Genomic DNA, 19,501 nt, shown 5'->3' with positions numbered 1-19,501 from the left:
GAAAATATAGAACCTGAGGAGTTTAACATTATATTACCTCTAAGTGTTGGCTTATCAGCAAACGGGTTTCGGTACTCCGGCGGCAGAGGCGGAGTGAAGAAAGCTCGGCCTGGCGGCGCGTACGAGGGTACCGCGCCGACGCCTGCCAGCAGCGCCGCGCCGTGGTGGGCGGGAGGCCTGGACAATAACATTCATGTAAGTTCACACCACTAAATGACAAACTATTGAAACATTAGTTCAGGTTGATTCTAGTCATAAATCTGTTGGTCTATATGCCAGTTTATACAAATGTAATATGACACTAAAAGGTGAGTGAGGTCAATTGATGACTTGGACTCGCGTGCTGACCGACATGTGAGACCTCTGGAATAACTCAATTAAAGTCCATACTGTAAGTTTCTATTAACTCGAAATCTGATTCCCTAATTCTTTTAGTACAGTATCATTTTCCAATAAAACAATTTTAGTCTGATTTAAAATTAGTTCTAGATTGGAAAAGTCTAAAATATGATGATTTTCTTAGATCTTTGCTATTTTATTTCATATAGTAGTTCAATGCTTATGTAAAACCTCATAATTTCAATTAATTTTCTGTCATAAATGTACTTGAACTATTTTTAAAATAAAACACACAGTAGATTTGGACGCACAGTCAGCTTTTTTTTGTAACGCGTATAGGGGTTCGATGATATTCTAAACACTTCCAACCATTATTCACAAACGAATGAACGATAGAAGAAAATCAAGTTGAGTGAGCCAGTGTAACTACAGGCACAAGGGACATAACATCTTAGTTCCCAAGGTTGGTGGCACATTGACGATGTAAGGAATAGTTAATATTTCTTACAGCGTCATTGTCTATGGGTGATGGTGGCCACTTACCATCAGGTGGCCCATATGCTCGTCCGTCAACCTATACAATAAAGAAAAAGTACAGGACTGACGGCTTTAATTGCTTTCTGAGGCTCAGGAAACAATGTCTTACAAAAAATTACTGTTTGGAAAAACGACAATTTGCTAACCCAAATTTATGTGCACTCTACTAAACAAAAACAAACAAGTATTTAAATATATTCTAAACCAATAATAACATTACAAAGCGTTAAAAACGATAAAGATCCCGAGATAAATACGAAGATATTTATCACACAATAGATAACGCACACAAACGTAATATATAGGGAATAAATAATAAACAATAAACGCTAAATCGCCGGCAATATATTCGGTCTAACAATGAAACGTTCGAACGTAAATCTGCGCGGTCGCAGTGAATGCAAACTCGAATTTTCAATAAACGCTCGCATACCGCGGTTAGTGTGAAGCGACACGTACGGAATTCTAAAGTTTTAACACTTTTGAGAAATCCTGATCGTGAACGGATAGCATAATCTTTACATATTATAAAAATGTCCGTCGGTTCGTGAGATTTTTTAGTAAGCTTAGCGAGTATTATATTTATAGAGTCGAGATGGCCCAGTGGTTAGAACGCGTGCATCTTAACAGATGATTGCGGGTTCAAACCCAGGCAAGCACCGCTGATTCATGTGCTTAATTTGTCTTTATAATTCTCGTGCTCAGCGGTGAAAGAAAACATCGTGAGGAAACCTAAATGTGACAAATTTCATAGAAATTCTGCCACATGTGTATTCCACCAACCCGCATTGGAACAGGGTGGTGGAATATGTTCCAAGCCTTCTCCTCAAAGGGAGAGGAGGCCTTTAGCGCAGAAGTGGGAATTTATAGGCTGTTGTTGTAAGTGTACTTATAATTGTATTGTATATATTTTCATTGTTAGATATATAACAGAGCAGAGATGGTTGAGCGGTTAGAACACGTACATCGTAACCGATGATTGCGGATTTAAATCTAGGCGACCACAGAACTTTAATTTTTTGTTAATCATTGACAAATTAAAAATATGTTAATTACTTCACTTCGATATTTTGTATTCGCTTTTAATTCCATATTCGGTTTTGTTGCTTCACTATAATGTTCGCCGCGTTCCATCTGGCTTTTTTTTAATGCCTGATGCCATCGTCTAAACTTTTACAAATCTTAACAGAATTGTTTTCTTTTTTATTGGGATCATCCGGAAATTGTGTCTATTCCCTCAGAATCCACAAGGCTTAAGAAAATTAATACACTAATTCAATATTTGGTATCAACACTAATTATAAGGAAAAAAATTACAAAATTGGAATTACTTTGGAAAAGTTTGCTATATCTAGCTGGTTCTTTACACCGAGTTTTGGGTGATGTTCAAATTTATATACAAGCCCGCAAAATATACATACATATAAATAAATAAATATAAATATGAGACAACATCACATACATTACTCTGATCCCAATGTAAGTAGCTAAAGCACTTGTGTTATGGAAAATCAGAAGTAACGACGGTACCAACACCCAGACCCAAGACAACATAGAAAACTTATGGTAATCTACATCGACTCGGCCGGGAATAGAACCCGGGATCTCAGAGTGGCGTACCTATGAAAACCGGTGTACACACCACTCGACCACGGAGGTCGTCAAATATATATAATAGAGGTCATCGAAACTTGCATTAATATTTAGGTAATCTAGTCGCGATCTAAACAAGATCGAACGATTCCACATACAAATGGTAACGAAACAGATTTCACATCAGCGTACGAGTTTAGCGAAATGTCAGTGACCCGTTGCCGACCAGTATAACTCGACCGCTTCACCGATAATCTGTATATGGTGATGTGGGTTTTCATAAACGGTGTGGGAACTAAAAATTGGCGTGGTGCCCGAACGATCGTACTATTTCGCCGTTCTCACCACGTTAACCGTATTTTAATGAATCCTGTTGGAATGTATTATAAATATTATTATTTGTTGCGGCAACACATATTAGAGCATGCGAAGCGTACGATTTGTTATCTTTATTCCATTCTTAATTTGAATTTTGTTTTTAAAATTCGAATTAAAGAGATTTCATTCGTTGCAAATGGCCATTTATTGCGAAACCGATTCGAATATACTCTATTCTATTTAATTCTTTATTCGAATTTTGAATTATACAGTTTTTTTTTTAAATTCAAATCAAAGACATACATATCGTTCAAAATTTGAAATTCTATAATTTTTCAACAACAACTTGTACAGCGTGTAAATTTCCCACTGAAACCAAGACATCCTCTTTTTCAGGAGAAGGCTTCTCCGGTGCGGTTAGGTAGGTAGGATTCACATGTGGCAGAATATCTTTGAAATTAAACACATGCAAGTTTCCTTTCCACGATATGAATTATAAACAAAAATTGAATGGGCAATCCTTTGTTAACAAGTGGACCTTTTTACCACTGGGCCATCTCAGCTCATATATAATTCGTCATCTCTCATCTATCCCTCCTTAAACTCCATCCATGTCTCTTTCTATCTTCCCCTTCATCCCTCCTCGCTCATCCTCAATATTTAATTAAAATCATTTACGGATTCACTATGTAACAAATATTGTTTAGAACGTGATTAGTACAACAATACCATCTTTTTGTTTCGAAATTTAAATTAAATTAAATCAAAAAGAACCCTAAGTTATTATAATTAAAGTCGTTTTTAGAATAACATATATTTATCATAAGGGACAATAAATGTCTCATCCCACGCGGTCGTCATTCGTACGGAAGCTATTTTGATTTTTTATTTATGTATGTTTATTTGATTTCTTAATCTAAATATTTTTATTTGAGAAAAGCACCTTATAAAGTCTTGTCCACGTTGTTATAAATAAAAATTAAATTAATTTATTTTTAATATTGCAGTTATAAATCCTTAGTTTGTCTGTGCGTTGATATTTACAAACGATTTTATATATAGGTCTTCTTTGTTTAAAAACAAACGAAAATATCAAATTGTAATTGTGAAAATTTTGAATGAACGGAATGAATGAAAACCGAATGCGTTCACTCATTAATTAATTAAAACTATACAAAGTACAGTTCGCATGTAAAAATTTTACAATGCGTTCACGGTCCGCTGTTTTCGTTGTTAACGCATGCTTGCACTTGTTTGTTAATCATAAGGTTATCATTTTGTAATGACTCTATGAAGAGAGAAAGTTTTACTCATATTTCCGGCAAAATTTTCAAATAAAACTTATATAAATGAAGTTATACTTCTTCCGGCGCTATGTAAAATAATATGAGTCTAAATTATTTAAAAAGCTCAGAGGTTAAAACGCATGCATCAGGCAAGCACCACTGAATAGTCATGTGATTAATTTGTGTTTATAATTCATCTCGTGCTCAACGGTGAAGGGAAACGTCGTGAGGATACCTGCATCTCTTAATTTAATAGAAATTCTGCCACATGTGCATTACACCAACCCGTTTAGAACAGCGTGGTGAATGTTCCCAAACCTTCTTCTCAAAGGGAGAGGAGGTTTTAGTCCAGCAGTGGGAAATTTACAGGCTGTTGTTGTTGTTGTTTTTGTTGTTGCGTGTACAGGCTGACATATTAATATGATGTTGCTTAATCGTCAATGAACTGTTAAGTCGCTCGAAACATATACTTTATACGTTTATTTTCTTACAAATTTAAATTTCGAATGATTAAATTAATAAGGGATTCTTAAAAAGGACTTATTTTTTTTTATTAAAAATACTGTCAATGTGTAACAAGCCTTATTTTCAATTCGAAATTCAAAGAATACGTAAGAACATAAACTTTAATATAACTCTTCGCAAGAGGGATACAATTTTGAAATTTATAAATTCCATACAAAGATACTAAATAATGGAAGGGCTTGATTAATGTCTCGGGAGTCGTGAAACAAAATCCAAAGTACTTCGAGAAGTTTCCATACCTATGTGACAAGTAGTTCGTAAACAGCATAACTTTACGGGTCAATGACCGTCGGTATTGTAGCGTGTTACAATAAATTTCGAAATGAAAATATTTTCCTCTACTAGTTTCGCGTATAGACAATATTGAACGTACCTTTTCAATGGGATGGGTAACTTTAGTTTATAACTTCGCCACTCGGCGCTAGATGGCGGTACTAGATTTTTATATGCTAAGCAACGATTACTTTTGCAAGGCATTTGATCTTTTATATTTATTTACACTATATGTATCTATAATTATTTAAAGCTGTAATAATAAAATATAATTATTGTGACTAATACATCTATTATTATATAAATGTTAACACTACTCACCGCTAGATGGCGTTAGTATCAACTATCAAGTAATATAATTTAATAAAATTATTTAGACTTCAACAAATTATTTTTATTCCTCATCCGTTAGCGTTGTTCGAAATTTAAATTTTGTTGAGGAATGTAACTTTCGAAAATTATTTCTTATATGAAAAATCTACATAATATACTTTTTTATATACGTTAAAATTATTTTCGAACGAACAACGTATGTATTACGTAGGACTACGATATCAAATTTCATTAGAATCGATGCAGGCATCCGAGCGTATTTGTTTAACGAACAATCAAACCTCCGGCTGGGTCATTTAATTGACAACGGAACCCTAAAACCGTCGATACAAAGTCTGGATTACAATATAACAAATGAACGAGTGCAGTCGAATGCAGGCTTAGTTGAAAACAATAGCGGTTACACTAATGATGGTCGCGTTGGACCGTTGAAGAATACTTTCGGTAAATATCCGGTTTGAGATGTAGGTTAAGATAAGAGAGAATCGCTTAATAGCTGATAGGCAGAATCAATGTTAATACCACTTTTTAACTTAACAGGGTTATACTTAAAAAAAGAACTACCGCGAACTATAGAATCATTTAATTTTATAGTTATAGCCAGTGTAATTTGGAATGGAGTAAGAATTCTAACATTGTCTGACACACCTAAATCTGTTTAGCCATTTAAGAGTTACGATTATATCAATAAATTTAGAACACTTATTACTCTAAACGTAAGGTAACTTTTATTGATTTGTAAGAATAGCATGTCTACCATTTATTAAGTCTATGGTCAAAACATAATGGCCCAATAATGAAATAATCACCGCAAAAATAATAATTATCGACACTTCGAAATTCGAATGTCATTTAAAATATTTTCAAATGACATGTAATTTATTTAATTAATCTAACCGCTGTGATGCTACAAATTTATTCGTGAACAATTGGCGTAGTACGTTAATATATAGTGTTATAAAGAAACAGACCTGACAGGGATTACATTTATTGATAAATCCTTTTTTTCATTTGTTCAAACGTAAGTTAAAGTACTAGATAACCTTATTATAAATAAATTTATAATTAATTTTAGATCTCTGTTCTTTATTGTACCATACAAATGGTGGCGCAGTTTGATATTTCAAGCAAGTTTGAATTGTTTGAATGAAACTGAAGTAAGTTTCACGTACACTTCATTTTTAGTTTCACGCAAAGGTTTAAAATTAATGATGCTACAAGCGCACTCTTGATGTTACAACTTACTGTCAATAGATGACGCTGACCGTACTTGTTCATTTTGATAACTCTTTACCTACTACCCGTCTTAACCCAGTATACAGGATGCAAAAAACTTGGCGCCAACGTTGGTGGCCTTGCGGATTTGGACAATTCTACCATGAGGCGCTCCAGAGTCTATTTGCTAGGGGAAGCTCGTTGAAACACTAGCATTAGCTCTTTGGACTTAAGACGGGGTTACTAAACGCGTATTATCATACTATCATCTGATATGAGATTTCATCACGATGTTCTCACTTCCGTCGAACACGAGGTGAATTATAAACACATTAAAATATAGAGGGGGCACTTGCCCGGAGGTCTATGGGGTTTTGATTTCTTTATAAAGAAATTATTTTTATCGTCGCCTACAACGAAGCACTGCTTCTTATTTATTAACAACGATTTATTCAACTTCATTTCCTTAGTATTTTTTGATTAAATCTAGCAAATGATTTTTTGAGTCAAGTACTGTATTGATTGACGTGAAATATTAAATATATTGTATACTCGTTGTCACTCTCGGCTTCGCTCGCATTTTATGGGGTTGGTTGTCATGTCCTTGGACTTCCAAGTTTGCTTCATACCAAAATTACACTAAATTCGCTTCATTGGTTTGGTCGTAAAAGAGCGACAGACATACAGACAGTTACATTTTTTTTTATGTTATAACATGAACCTACCTATAGGTAGGCGGACGAGCATATGGGCCACCTGATGGTAAGTGGTCACCAACACCCATAGACAATGACGCTGTAAGAAATATTAACTATTCCTTACATCGTCAATGCGCCACCAACCTTGGGAACTAAGACGTTATGCCCCTTGTGCCTGTAGTTACACTGCCTCTCTCAGCCTTCAAACACAACAATACTGAGTACTGTTATTTGGCGGTAGAATAACTGATGAGTGGGTGGTACCTACCCAGTCGGGCTTTCACAAAGCCCTATGACCAAGTAAAGTACATTTATAATATTAGTGTAGAAGTATAGATAGCACATGACTTATTCATACATAGTGATTATAGTAACTGTATTTTTTTTTTAATAAATGCGCAATGAAATAATAAATTAAATAACGCTCATAATTTATACCGAGTTATAATTCAGAGATTTATTTACTTTGAAGACGAGACATTTTTCATTTCAATCTCTAGACGGATTTGAAACTGTCCACTCGACGATCCAAGAATCCAACGATTTATACGAACGATTCATAATTATTACTTTCATCTATATTAATATTATAAATGTGAAAGTAACTCTAGTCTGTTTGACTATCTGTCGCTCTCTCAACCAAACCGCTGAACCAAATTTGAACCAAACTTGCTATGAAACTTGAACTCCAAGATAGGACATAGGCTACTTTTTTGCCTAGCATATGACATACCCTCAAAAGCGATCGAAGTTACGGGCGACTACTAGCTATTTATATGTCTACATAGACTGTCAAAGGTAACTAATCAAAAAGAAAGCCATAATAGGCCAGTTCACGCACACTAGTATAATGACGAGTGTTTAACGTAACTGTCACGCACACCAAGATCAAGTTTGCTAGTTTGTTTCACTTATGTTGTAGTACGACACTATCTAGATATCAAAACATTGTAAGTGATAAGACGAATTATATTTGTTTGCGCATATTATTTAAGTGTGTCTGTCTCGAAGCTAATGCTAAGTGCGCACTGATCCCGATATTGTCCTCCCATTCTAATAAAGAAGACTGAAAGAGAGAGAAAATGATAACGAGGTACTCGTATATACATGATTTATGTTTTATGATAATTTATATTTGAGGAAGAAGTTTTCAATACCGTGTGCAAATTAAAAAAAAAAAAGTAAATTAAAGATGCTTTTCGTCGTCACCTGTCAAAAATTAATGTTAAATTAAATTTATTTTCCGTGAATATAATTTAAAATTCCGTCATAACGAACGGCTTTTAAAATTTTTCATTCGTTTCCGTTCGTATTCTATGACACGCTTGCTGTACGTATCGTACGCATTTTCATGGAAATATCTGGCAGAATAATGAAGAGCCTTTGCTCCGGTATTGATTACAAAAAAAAATATTAAACACAGTACAATTGCATGCACTGGCATAATACCGTGGGACATGCGATTCCGTTATTAAAAAAAAAAAACAATAGTACAATAATCACACGCACTTTCGTGAATTATTCTATCAGTATCTTTAATCCTTTCGTTTCAGAATTAATAAAAAAATATACCTTATATAATGTACGTTATTCAGCAAAGGCAACATATTATTTTTAATTAAAAAATATAATATTAATTAAAAATAAGGGCGTAGGATTCCATTCTATTTTTAAATTTTTAATATTTTATTCTTATTTAAATCGGGTAACGCCTACGCAGTTTTCAATAATGAGAGTAGTTTTTACTAGGTATTCCAGTATATTTGTTTATAATTAATTTAAAATGTAATTTACATTTTTCAATAAATGTAAAGAACATAAATTACAGCTGAAAGCAAAGTTCCTCTAATATATGAAGTGTTATTGAATTAAATGAAACCAACGTACAGTACGACACAACTTAGATGTCGCATCGGCAAAATTCGTAAAACCGATCACATCCGAATTAAGTACGCCATTACAAATTATCAATATTTATTTCTCATGCGAATATGATCTTTGCACAAATGTAATAACTTGTAATATCATATGACCTAATATATTCGTCAATTTGACGCGTCGATTTACATGCACTTGCTTTCTCTGACGCGTGAATCTATAGCGACAAATAGCGTCGAATGGCGCGATAGGGAGCTATTTCTATTGGTTGTGTAAATCGACAGTAATCGGTTTTATTTTCATTCCATTTCATTTTCCGATGCTACATCTAATTTGTGTCGTACTATACGTATTGATAACTTTGTCGAGAATTAAAAGCGAAAACAAAAGAAAAAAAATGCAAATCAAGAATCACAAATCCGAGTAACGACGACTTACGTAATCCCTTCCCGAGGGGATTACTTTCATATTTGCATAGTTTTTTAATTAAGCAACGTTCCGCCACGACGGCTCGCCACGGCATCGTGGGTCGTGCCGCGATGTGCAATATTATTTGCATAATCGCTACCAATGAAAGTAAAGTGGTCACGATATGAATTACACTTGTACCATCGTCACGATTTTTTTAACGGAACTATGGACGTCTTTTCGAGAACTCATCCACAAAGACAAACACACAATGTTTCCCTCATATATTGGTAACTATGTTTCTAGATATAATACATTAACACTCTCCAAATATTCCACTCAAAATCAAAATAAACTTTATTCAAATACTTACAAGCACTTTTGAATCGTCATTTAATAAATATATTAAGTAAAGCTACCACCACTTCGCAGCCGAACGCGTATTGAATGAAGATGGTGACTATGTTTGAACCCACAATCATCGGTTAAGATGCACACGTTATAACCACTGAGCCATTTTGGCTAGAGACAATAATTGTGTTTAATTATAAACACAAATTAAACACTTGGCAATTGAGTACTTCTAATAGTTATTGCCCGGGATTGAACTCACAATTTTCAGATCGAGGTTATCGCCACTGAGGTATCTAGATTCAGACAGATTTACTTGGTGATAGGGCTTTGTGCAAGCCCTTCTGGGTAGGTACCTCCCACTCATCAGTTATTCTACCGCCAAATAAGAGTACTCAGTATTGTTGTGTTCCGGTTTGAAGGGCGAGTGACCCAGTGTAACTACAGGCACAAGGGACGTAACATCTTAGTTCCCAAGGTTGGTGGCACATTAACGATGTAAGGAATAGTTAATATTTCTTACATCGTCATTGTCTATGGGTGACCACTTACCATCAGGTGGCACATATGCTCGTCCGCCAACTTATACCATAAAAAAGATGATATATAAAGTCATATATAAATATAGTATTAGAAACTCCACTGTAATATCAAATAGTATTACCGGTTCGAGTCCAACGAAGCGATTTTAATTAACCTAACCGCAATTGCTTCATACAAACCACAGTTAATATGATTTTAATATCAAATATAAATTTATATTATTTATTCATTCATCTTACTAAAACTATAAATGAGAAAGTTTTGGATGGTTTTACTTTTGTTATTATTTTATATAGGTACTAACGGCCTGTCCCGGCTTCGCACGGAAAGATACGATTTTATATATATATATATATATATATATATATATGTATATATATATATATATATTTATTTATATATTTTCCGACATATTTAACAATTGTCGTTCTATTTCAACTTATTTACACAAAAACCTTCAAAAATTATAAAACTCCCTCTGTATTGTTGTGAAAATCGCATGAAAATCCGCTCAGTATTTTTGAAGAATAGCGCGAACATACAGACAGATAATACAGCATAGATATAGCATATCTGTATGACTACGATATTATTTAAAAATATCGAAACCTCTTAATTAATTAATTATATAAATATAATCAAAACATTCCTTGACGATATAAATAATTAACCAATTAACGAATAAATAAATACAATAACATATAAATATATAATTATAAAAAATAATGAATATATTTTTGATCCGATTCACTTGTTAAACTTCTCGAATGTTCGATAATAAGCAGTTAATTAATTTAAAGAACTCGATCAATGAACGAATGATATTTCGAGTATTAAGAATTGTTACGATGGAAAAATATTCATTCAACTCGCAAAAAAAAGTATTTTAAACAATGCAGAGCGTTCGATATTGCCGAACTTGCCGTGATTGATATAATGAATGATTGAACGAGAATGATAACGCCTTTTTATTCAATGAGGATGTGGAATGTTTTAGGAAACTGGAACATCTACAACTCATTGTTATTATTATGAAGAGTTTCATCAAAATCGTTGTTATAAATTTATAAAATGGCGTACGATGATACGATGAATAATATTTTTTATGTATTTTTGTCAACATTTTTTTTTTTATTGATAGGTAGGTGCAATTGGGGTTGACATTGGCCCTATAAGTAAAATCGACCATTATTTCCTAAAGTATTGCTAGCTAGCTTGGCGGTAGGTCTGATGATTGATAGGTACCTACCCAAACGGAGCGAAATAATAAAAACAGAATACCATTATATACCATAGAGAATATCCTAAATTAATTAATCTATTTAAAACATATTCGAAGCTTCTCATTTAATCTATTTGTTTAAAAAAATATAAAGGCACAATAAAATATTTCCCCCGTTCAAAATAATTGCGTGGGTTCATTTCTACACATTATATCTTGATACGTTATTTTGATCCCTAATCATATATACATAGAGTTTATTATTTACTATCTTGGAAGTCAATTATAATATGGTCCCTTGAAAATAGGTATACAAGGTAACTGACGAGGTCTGTATGAAAGTTTATCTTAGAAAAAAATTATCAGCCAATTATCATGTGTTCCAAATTCAAATTTGTCTAGTCTTATTAACATAGTGACCCAGGGTAATTATAACATAGTAGTGTCGTGGTGACGACGTTAATATGTAAACAGATCCAGTGTCAACAGGCAAAGGTGAGTCACTCAGCGTTCAATATGGCTGAATGGTAGTATACTATGTTGTAAAAAAAAGCTAAGTATTGGGCAATTATTTCATCGAAAAAAAAAATGGTTTAAAAATCGAACAGTTTTTTTAAGCCGTTACAATATATTTATCCAGCCTAACTGCGAAGAAATTGAATTCGAGTTAGACTCGATTGCAGTTTCACTATCGAATGGAGTCGTTAAAACAATAACCGTACGACTAACGATTAACAATTATTATAGTGGGCAATTGTTTTGACACAGAAGGTGTTTCCCCTTTTCGACTTTTTACTATCGTGAAATTTTTCTAATTATATAAATGACAGGTACGAGTAGGTACGGACAATAGTAGCTTTATGACGTCATCGACATTCATAACGATTTTGCTGTATGATAATGAACTACAAACTTAAATGTCATGAATACGATTCTCCGAAATTATAGTCACAATGGCAACACTAAAATAGTCACTAGTCTATAAAACAATAAAGTTTACAATTAAAAGAAAAAACTTCACGTATTTTATAATGACATAATACGTTTAACAGATTAAAAAACAATTCGATTAAACGACTTTAATTCCGCTAACTTTATGGCAAATAAATCGAATTGCCCCATAACTCGATTTCAGTTTCACTTTCAAATGATTTAATTCGATAAAACAATTAACAGTTATCGTTGCCAATCGTTGAAACGAGTCTCGGTGTATTCCCTTTACGCTTCTTTGACTTTTGTTTGTTTTTAACTGAAACTTTCATCGATTCGAGTGAACTTTTATTCTCTGATGTTTATTGAATTAAATATGTATTATGTATCATTATCAGACGTATTATCGTATACATCTATAGAATTCATTTGGTTTTTTTTATAACGCTAAAATCTTTCAGATTTGAAAAAAACTTAAGACAGATATTTTTGAACAGGTTACAAAATAATTCCATTACGTTACAAACAAAAAGGATTACAATACTGCTTATCAAGCGTGAAATCGAATAAATTACATCTTAATTGTTAATAATATCGCGTTATTGAACTATTTATATTATTAAAAATGTCTCATAGAAAATAATCGTTTAAAAGTTGAGCATTTATAAAAATAAAATTCAAATAAATTTTGTATACAAAACATGTCAGATTTATTGCGATCATTTCAAAACTTTAAACAAAATCGCATCAAAATTTAAATCCGCAAGCCGAGCAGGGAATAGTCCGTTTTTACGTCGAAACGGATTAAACTAGTCGGAAGGGATCAAACTTTTACGCCTCGTGAACGATATTTAACTTTAAGAGAGCACTAACTAGAATTTACGGTAATGATTTAATTTCTTTACAAAATTACATTACAGGCCATTACGCGAACTACTCTTTGTGACGCAGAACTTGAACAATACTTGGAAGTGTCCTAAATATGAGCCGTGATGCCCCGGAAGCATGAAATTTCAAACCTGAACAATCACTGATTTTAATTAATATAAAAAAGGAATTATACTCAAATAATTTATATGGCACATTCGACCTTTTTGAAATGGATAATTATGTCATTATTTTTTAACTCTTAGGTCTATTTATTGTTTTTAATATAATAACAATGAGTCAGAACGATAAATAACAACTGGCCACAAATATGAAATCATTTGTATCGATAAGAAACAAATTTACATCTGCATTTAAAATTGGAACACCGAGCTTACCTGGGCTTGTGATAGGTTGGATTGCTGTTAGTCTTGAGTATGTCAGCGTTGGGGACGGACGTCGGCAGCGCGTGTTCTCGCTCCAGCTCGCTCTCATAGCTCTCAAGTGGTACGTGCTTGCCGGGCAAAGGGTCCGCTATAACAAAAAAAAATACCATTAGGTAATCTTTTCACACATTAAATAGGCTCTATAGATAAAAAGAAGGTCATTGTCATTACATGAAGAAACCAAAATTGATTAACAAGTCAAAAGTCACAGGTCTAAATGTCCCACTGGTGGACTAAGAGCTCCTCTTGAAAGTATCCTTCTGTCCTAAACTATATCATGGAACATTTAAAAAAAAAAACGAATTAATCACATGGGACTAAATGGTCCTTATGTCGGCTCTTGATAACACTAAAAATACAAATCTACTACATAATAAACTAAAGTATTACAAAAAGGCAAACATATATTTTTTTGTAGTATAAGAACTCAATTACAGATTCCATTTTCAAATTCTCAAAACAAACTTCAAATTAACATGTAACAACAAAGACCAGGGCCCGGTTTCGTTCCTAGAACTTTATTTTATAAACAAAAAACGATAAATGCAAGCACGCAAATATACGGAACATATCATATTATATTTCTCACGAGTTATCAAATTCGGGGTTCAGTGAAACGATAAAGACCATTGTTAAAACTTAAGGTCAAATAGTATTTCGTTACGGAGCTAGTAGTCGCTTTGTTCAACGACCTACTTGTAGTTTAGTCCGAAATAAGGACTGTGTTTCAAAGCATGATAAGATATACAATGCGAAAGATAATTTAGCAAGAATATCTAACTCTTTAACGTTTACCTTTATTATTACAATCAGTTGTTTAACTCTTTTAAAATTTTGAAGATTTAGTTTTCATTGAGACTATTTATTTATTAGCATTCAGTACAATCTATTCGTCTACACTAATATTATAAATGTGAAACTATCTCTCTCCGTCTGTCCGTCGATCTTTCACGACCAAACCAATGAACCGAATTAGATGGAATTTTGTGTGAATCAAAGTTGAAATCCAAAAAAAGACATAGGCTACTTATTTACCAACAAAAGTGTAAATATACTATAGCACTTACGTTACAAAGGAACGTTGCATTACAACGTTACTTGCATTGGTTTATAAAATCAACCGAACACAGCCTGTTTTGGTTTTAAATACAATAGATAATTTAATTAAATAATCATGTTATTTCCTTAAGTTCAACTTTTTGTAGTTCTAAGATTTTATTACGTTATTTTTTGAAATATCCATCAGTAGAATTAATAGAACGTCCAATATCACCGTAACTAATTTTGTAACGTAGTTTTTGTTCACAAAGATAATTTAATTTCCGTTTGCTTAATGCGACAGCATCCTAATCTTTGTGTAGCGTTAGTGTTTTAATTTCATTCGAATTTAGCTCTTATGTCAACACGATTGAGCCTAGAATTGTTTGTGACGCAAATCATTGTTTTACTCTGAATAATTTACTTTTTTCTACCTTAATTACATTTCGATGGGTGATCTCAATATCATGCTATTAACGTTACAAAATTAGTTATTTACAAAGAGATTTGCCGTTATTTTAATTATATTTTTTTATGATTTTTAGGCCGTATAATATTACTGAGTTTTCCTTAAAATATTCTATTGTTTCTTATCACTTAACAATGATTTTAAATTAAGTAAAGATTTAAAAACAAAAGCCTCTAAATAACGTTATTTGTAACGATACATACCGTTATATTTATAACATGTAAATTACCCTATATCTTCTTCTGCTCGTTTTGTAAGAACTAAATTTCACGACGGTTTAGAAGTCAAGACGTGAAACGAATAAACGTACTTTCTCATTTATAATAGGTTAGGTTTTTGATCCATTCTTAAGACGAGAAACAATAAATAACGGAGTTTTCCTCATAACACAATTTGGTGCGAGCAAATTGAAGATTTTTTTTTTTATTATACTTTCTCATATTATTTATATTGCATTCAATATTACCGTTACGATTTCATTTCGTTTGAGTTGTAATTTTCGTTGTTTTCTTTAACTTATTAGGAAATGCTATTTAATATGGCGCCGTTAAATCGTTATGATAAAAAAAATATATTTTTGTGATGACTCTACCTTTACAAACAGCCTTATCATTATGGCTAGGCTTAGTAATAACTATGACCTCAGTAGGCTCCAACTATGGAGTTAAATAAGTTTAATTTAATATAAAAAAAAACATAGTTGAAGTAAACATCAAACCAGCGTTGTGAATCCAACTTATAAATAAAAAGTCATACAACTATAAACATAGTCCATGAGACTATCTTAATAAATAACGTTATTTTGTTCGTTGAATAAATATAAATTACATTTTTCATTAATAAGTTGGCCACACGAATTCCAAGCTACTTAGAGTTTCTCAGATAAAAAAGTGGGACAGAAACCGTAAGTCATTACAGAAATCGTGTTGTGTTAATTTCTAGACTCATAATTAACGTAAATCAACAGTTCGGAGAAGTAACGCCCCGCGAATCGGAATTGCATTTCGACGAGCAATCGGTGTTAACAGTACCGACGTTCTGAGCTGTCGTGATTTGTATTTATTACTTTATTCCTATTTGAACCTGTATCTGACTTAATGATGTGTAATTACTTAAATATATATTTGATTTTGCTGAAAAGTATACAAGTCGTGATCTATATTAATATTATAAATATGAAAGTAACTATTCGTCTGTTTGACTGTCGCTCTTTCACTACCAAACCGCTGAACTGATTTTGATGAGATTTGGTGTGAAGCAAACTTGAATTCCAAGAAACGACATAGACTACTTTGCCTAACACATGACAACCAACACCTAACGAGCGAGGCCGCGGGCGACAGCTAGTTATATATAAAATGACGTGCATTTATCGATGAACTCTCAAGTGACATTAAAATGCTTAACAGTGAAGAAAAGAAATTTCGGAAGTGAGAGGTTTAAGTGTACAAGTGAGTAAAATAGCCTAGGTGTATCCGCTATCTCACTCTTATAACGGCTATCTGAAAGGACAGAAGATATCAGCTGCGGGACCATCCAAATTTTACGTCACGCGTATGTAACATTCTCAACTTCCTAATATTATAACAAGTAAGAATTATGGTACCGAAATCTTCAACATTTTAATGGAATTCAAACCTACCTACCTGCAGTCTTATAAAACACATCATTAACTGTACGGATAATTAAGTTGTTTTTTTTTTAATTATACTGCAAAGTCCGATAGTAAAAATATTACGAACTATAAACTAAATCGGAATATAATTATAAAAATACTCAACAATTTAAAATACCTAAATATAAAGAACGTTATATAATATATTGAAATAGAAAGTTCAAAAAGCTGTGAATATAAAATACTTATTAATAAATGGAATTATGTCATTCAACTTAAAAGGCATTGCCGCCTTAATTGAATTTCATTGAAGTCTAGAAGCGAATAGCTAAAACGGTTTTCCTGTAAATAATAAAGCAAAACGTCGGAATATCACTGCCTTTAAAAGCGATCGATCAACTGTTTTATTAAGGGTTTTAACAGTCGCCTCTTAGACTACATTTATTTATTTCTGCCTTTTGTTGCCATGGTAACTGTTTTGTTGTAATTTCCATCAATAGTTCTTAAGGTCAGTGGTAACATGAGTAATATAGGCCTCCTACTGCTTTTAAAAAGAAGGTTCGGAACATATTCCACCACGCTGTTCCAATGCGGGTTGGTCCAATAAACTTGTGGCAGAATTTCTTTGAAATTAGACACATGTAGGTTTTCCTCACGATATGTTTCTTCACCGCCGAGCACGAGATGTATTATAAACAAATTAAGCACATGAATAATTAATCAGTGGTCCAGGCAGGTTTGAACTCGCGATCATCGGTTAAGATGCACGCGTTCTGACCACTGGGCCATCTCGACTCGATTATAGGTATAAAATACTCATTTAAAAGGAATTCTACCAAATTAAACCGCACAATACAATGAAATAATCAAACAATTTCAAACCTTCATTATTCCTAAAAAACCTACCATTCATCAAATTATCGTAACAAAAAAAAACAGTTAAAGCTATTGGTGATTCAACGGTCCCTATGTGCTTGCGCATTCTACTGAGTCACCGCAATGATGAATCAATCATAGCATTGTGGTTTTGTATATTATCTTACAAATAATAATTTCAATGATAAGATATCTCTTGAATAAAATTAAAATATCTAATACTAAGATTATAAATGTGTAAGTAGCTCTGTCTGTCTGTGGCTTTTTCACGACCGAACTGCCGATCCGAATATGATGATATTTTTGGTATAAGGCAAATTTGACATCCAACAAATGACATAGGCCACTTGTTTGCCTAACACATGACCAACACACAACAAACACAACTGTTAGCCTATATTTAAATTTGTTGTAGTAGGTACCATCGACTCATCAATTATTCCATAATTAAAAAACCTTTTTTTGTACCGTGTATGTGTGTGTTTTTGTACCGTGATGACGTCACTATAGAGTCACTATAGACTAACAATAATGACTTAACCCAGTTACAATATAAGCATATGTTACGTTGTTTCTTAATTAATTTGCATTGCACCGCGTCGAACCCGCACCGTTTCTCCGGAACACTTCAATCATGAATCATACCGTATTCTTCTGAGTAATGTGAGTTGTGTTTATGAAGTTGTATCATGCTAACGTTGCTTCAATAATACGAAAGATTAAAGGTACCGAAACCTTATGTATTATATATCACTACATAGTATAAAACAGAGTCGCTTTCTCTGTCCCTATGTCCCTTTGTATGCTTAAATATTTAAAACTACGCAACGGATTTTGATGCGGATTTTTTCAATAGATAGAGTGATTAAAGAGGAAGGTTTTTGTATATAATACATGTACAATATAATAAGAAACACGGACAATTTTAGAAGTTTGTAATGTGATGTCGTTAATAAATAAATGCTGTAGTATATTTAGCATCAGTATTGCCCCAGTAATATATGCCGCCTAATTCAACAAGTATTAGCTCCACGTTTTATTATCTACGTAATCTTGTATTGAATAATATGCCTTTTTTACTAATGTACTTTTAAATTTTCATTTACAAAACTGCATACAAAATATCTATAAGGGTGATTTGGAAAGAACTTTTTGTATTAGATAGCCTATTTATTGATAACTGCTTTTTGCCCGTGTCTGCGTCCGTGTGTTTAAAAGGTCAGATTATATACTGTCCATATAATTAATAATAGTTTTTACTATTTATTTATAATCACAGCAGTAATAAAAAAGAGTGTGACCGCGCGGAACAGTCGTACCAATGTAACGGTTCTTTAAGATGCTTTCCTTGTGCGATACTATCAACCGACAAGGACAAAGCTATACGAATTGTATAAGAAAGAACGAGACAACATTAGACACGCCAATGTTTCAACGTGATGAAAAGAAATTTCACTTTCTATTAACAGTTAATATAGTTATTCGATATAAATAAATATTCACTACAAATTACAGTAATAGGTCAGTTTATCAGCTATATGCGGTTGAACCTAATTACTCCTTATTACATCAGCTTCTTGCCTGTAAAAGTAATATCAAAATCGGTCCAGCCGTTCCAGAGATTAGCCGGAACAAACAGACAGACAAAATGAAATCCTGGGGATTTTAACTTGCTTCATAATAAATTTCAGCTGTTTGACCTTAAAGGCGTCAGACATATATTCGACTTTTTTCCAAAGTC

General features: G+C 32.9%; 1 protein-coding gene across 3 annotated transcripts in view; it reads right to left on the bottom strand.

Moving 5' to 3' along the window:
- LOC124540486 overlaps positions 1-19,501 on the bottom strand; it is a 681,189-nt gene that overhangs the window by 4,297 nt on the left and 657,391 nt on the right. For all 3 annotated transcript variants that reach the window (XM_047118099.1, XM_047118100.1, XM_047118101.1), the window contains 2 exons: positions 13,715-13,850; positions 38-177 (listed from right to left, as the gene is read on the bottom strand). In XM_047118099.1, coding sequence (XP_046974055.1) covers positions 38-177; positions 13,715-13,850 — 276 coding nt within the window. The remainder of the gene's footprint in view (positions 1-37; positions 178-13,714; positions 13,851-19,501) is intronic.

The sequence above is a fragment of the Vanessa cardui genome, chromosome 25 (assembly GCF_905220365.1).
Source record: "Vanessa cardui chromosome 25, ilVanCard2.1, whole genome shotgun sequence".
NCBI classification, from domain to species: Eukaryota; Metazoa; Arthropoda; class Insecta; order Lepidoptera; family Nymphalidae; genus Vanessa; species Vanessa cardui.
The sequence above is the reverse complement of the archived record's forward strand: the minus strand, read 5'-3'. Positions and strand labels throughout refer to the sequence as shown.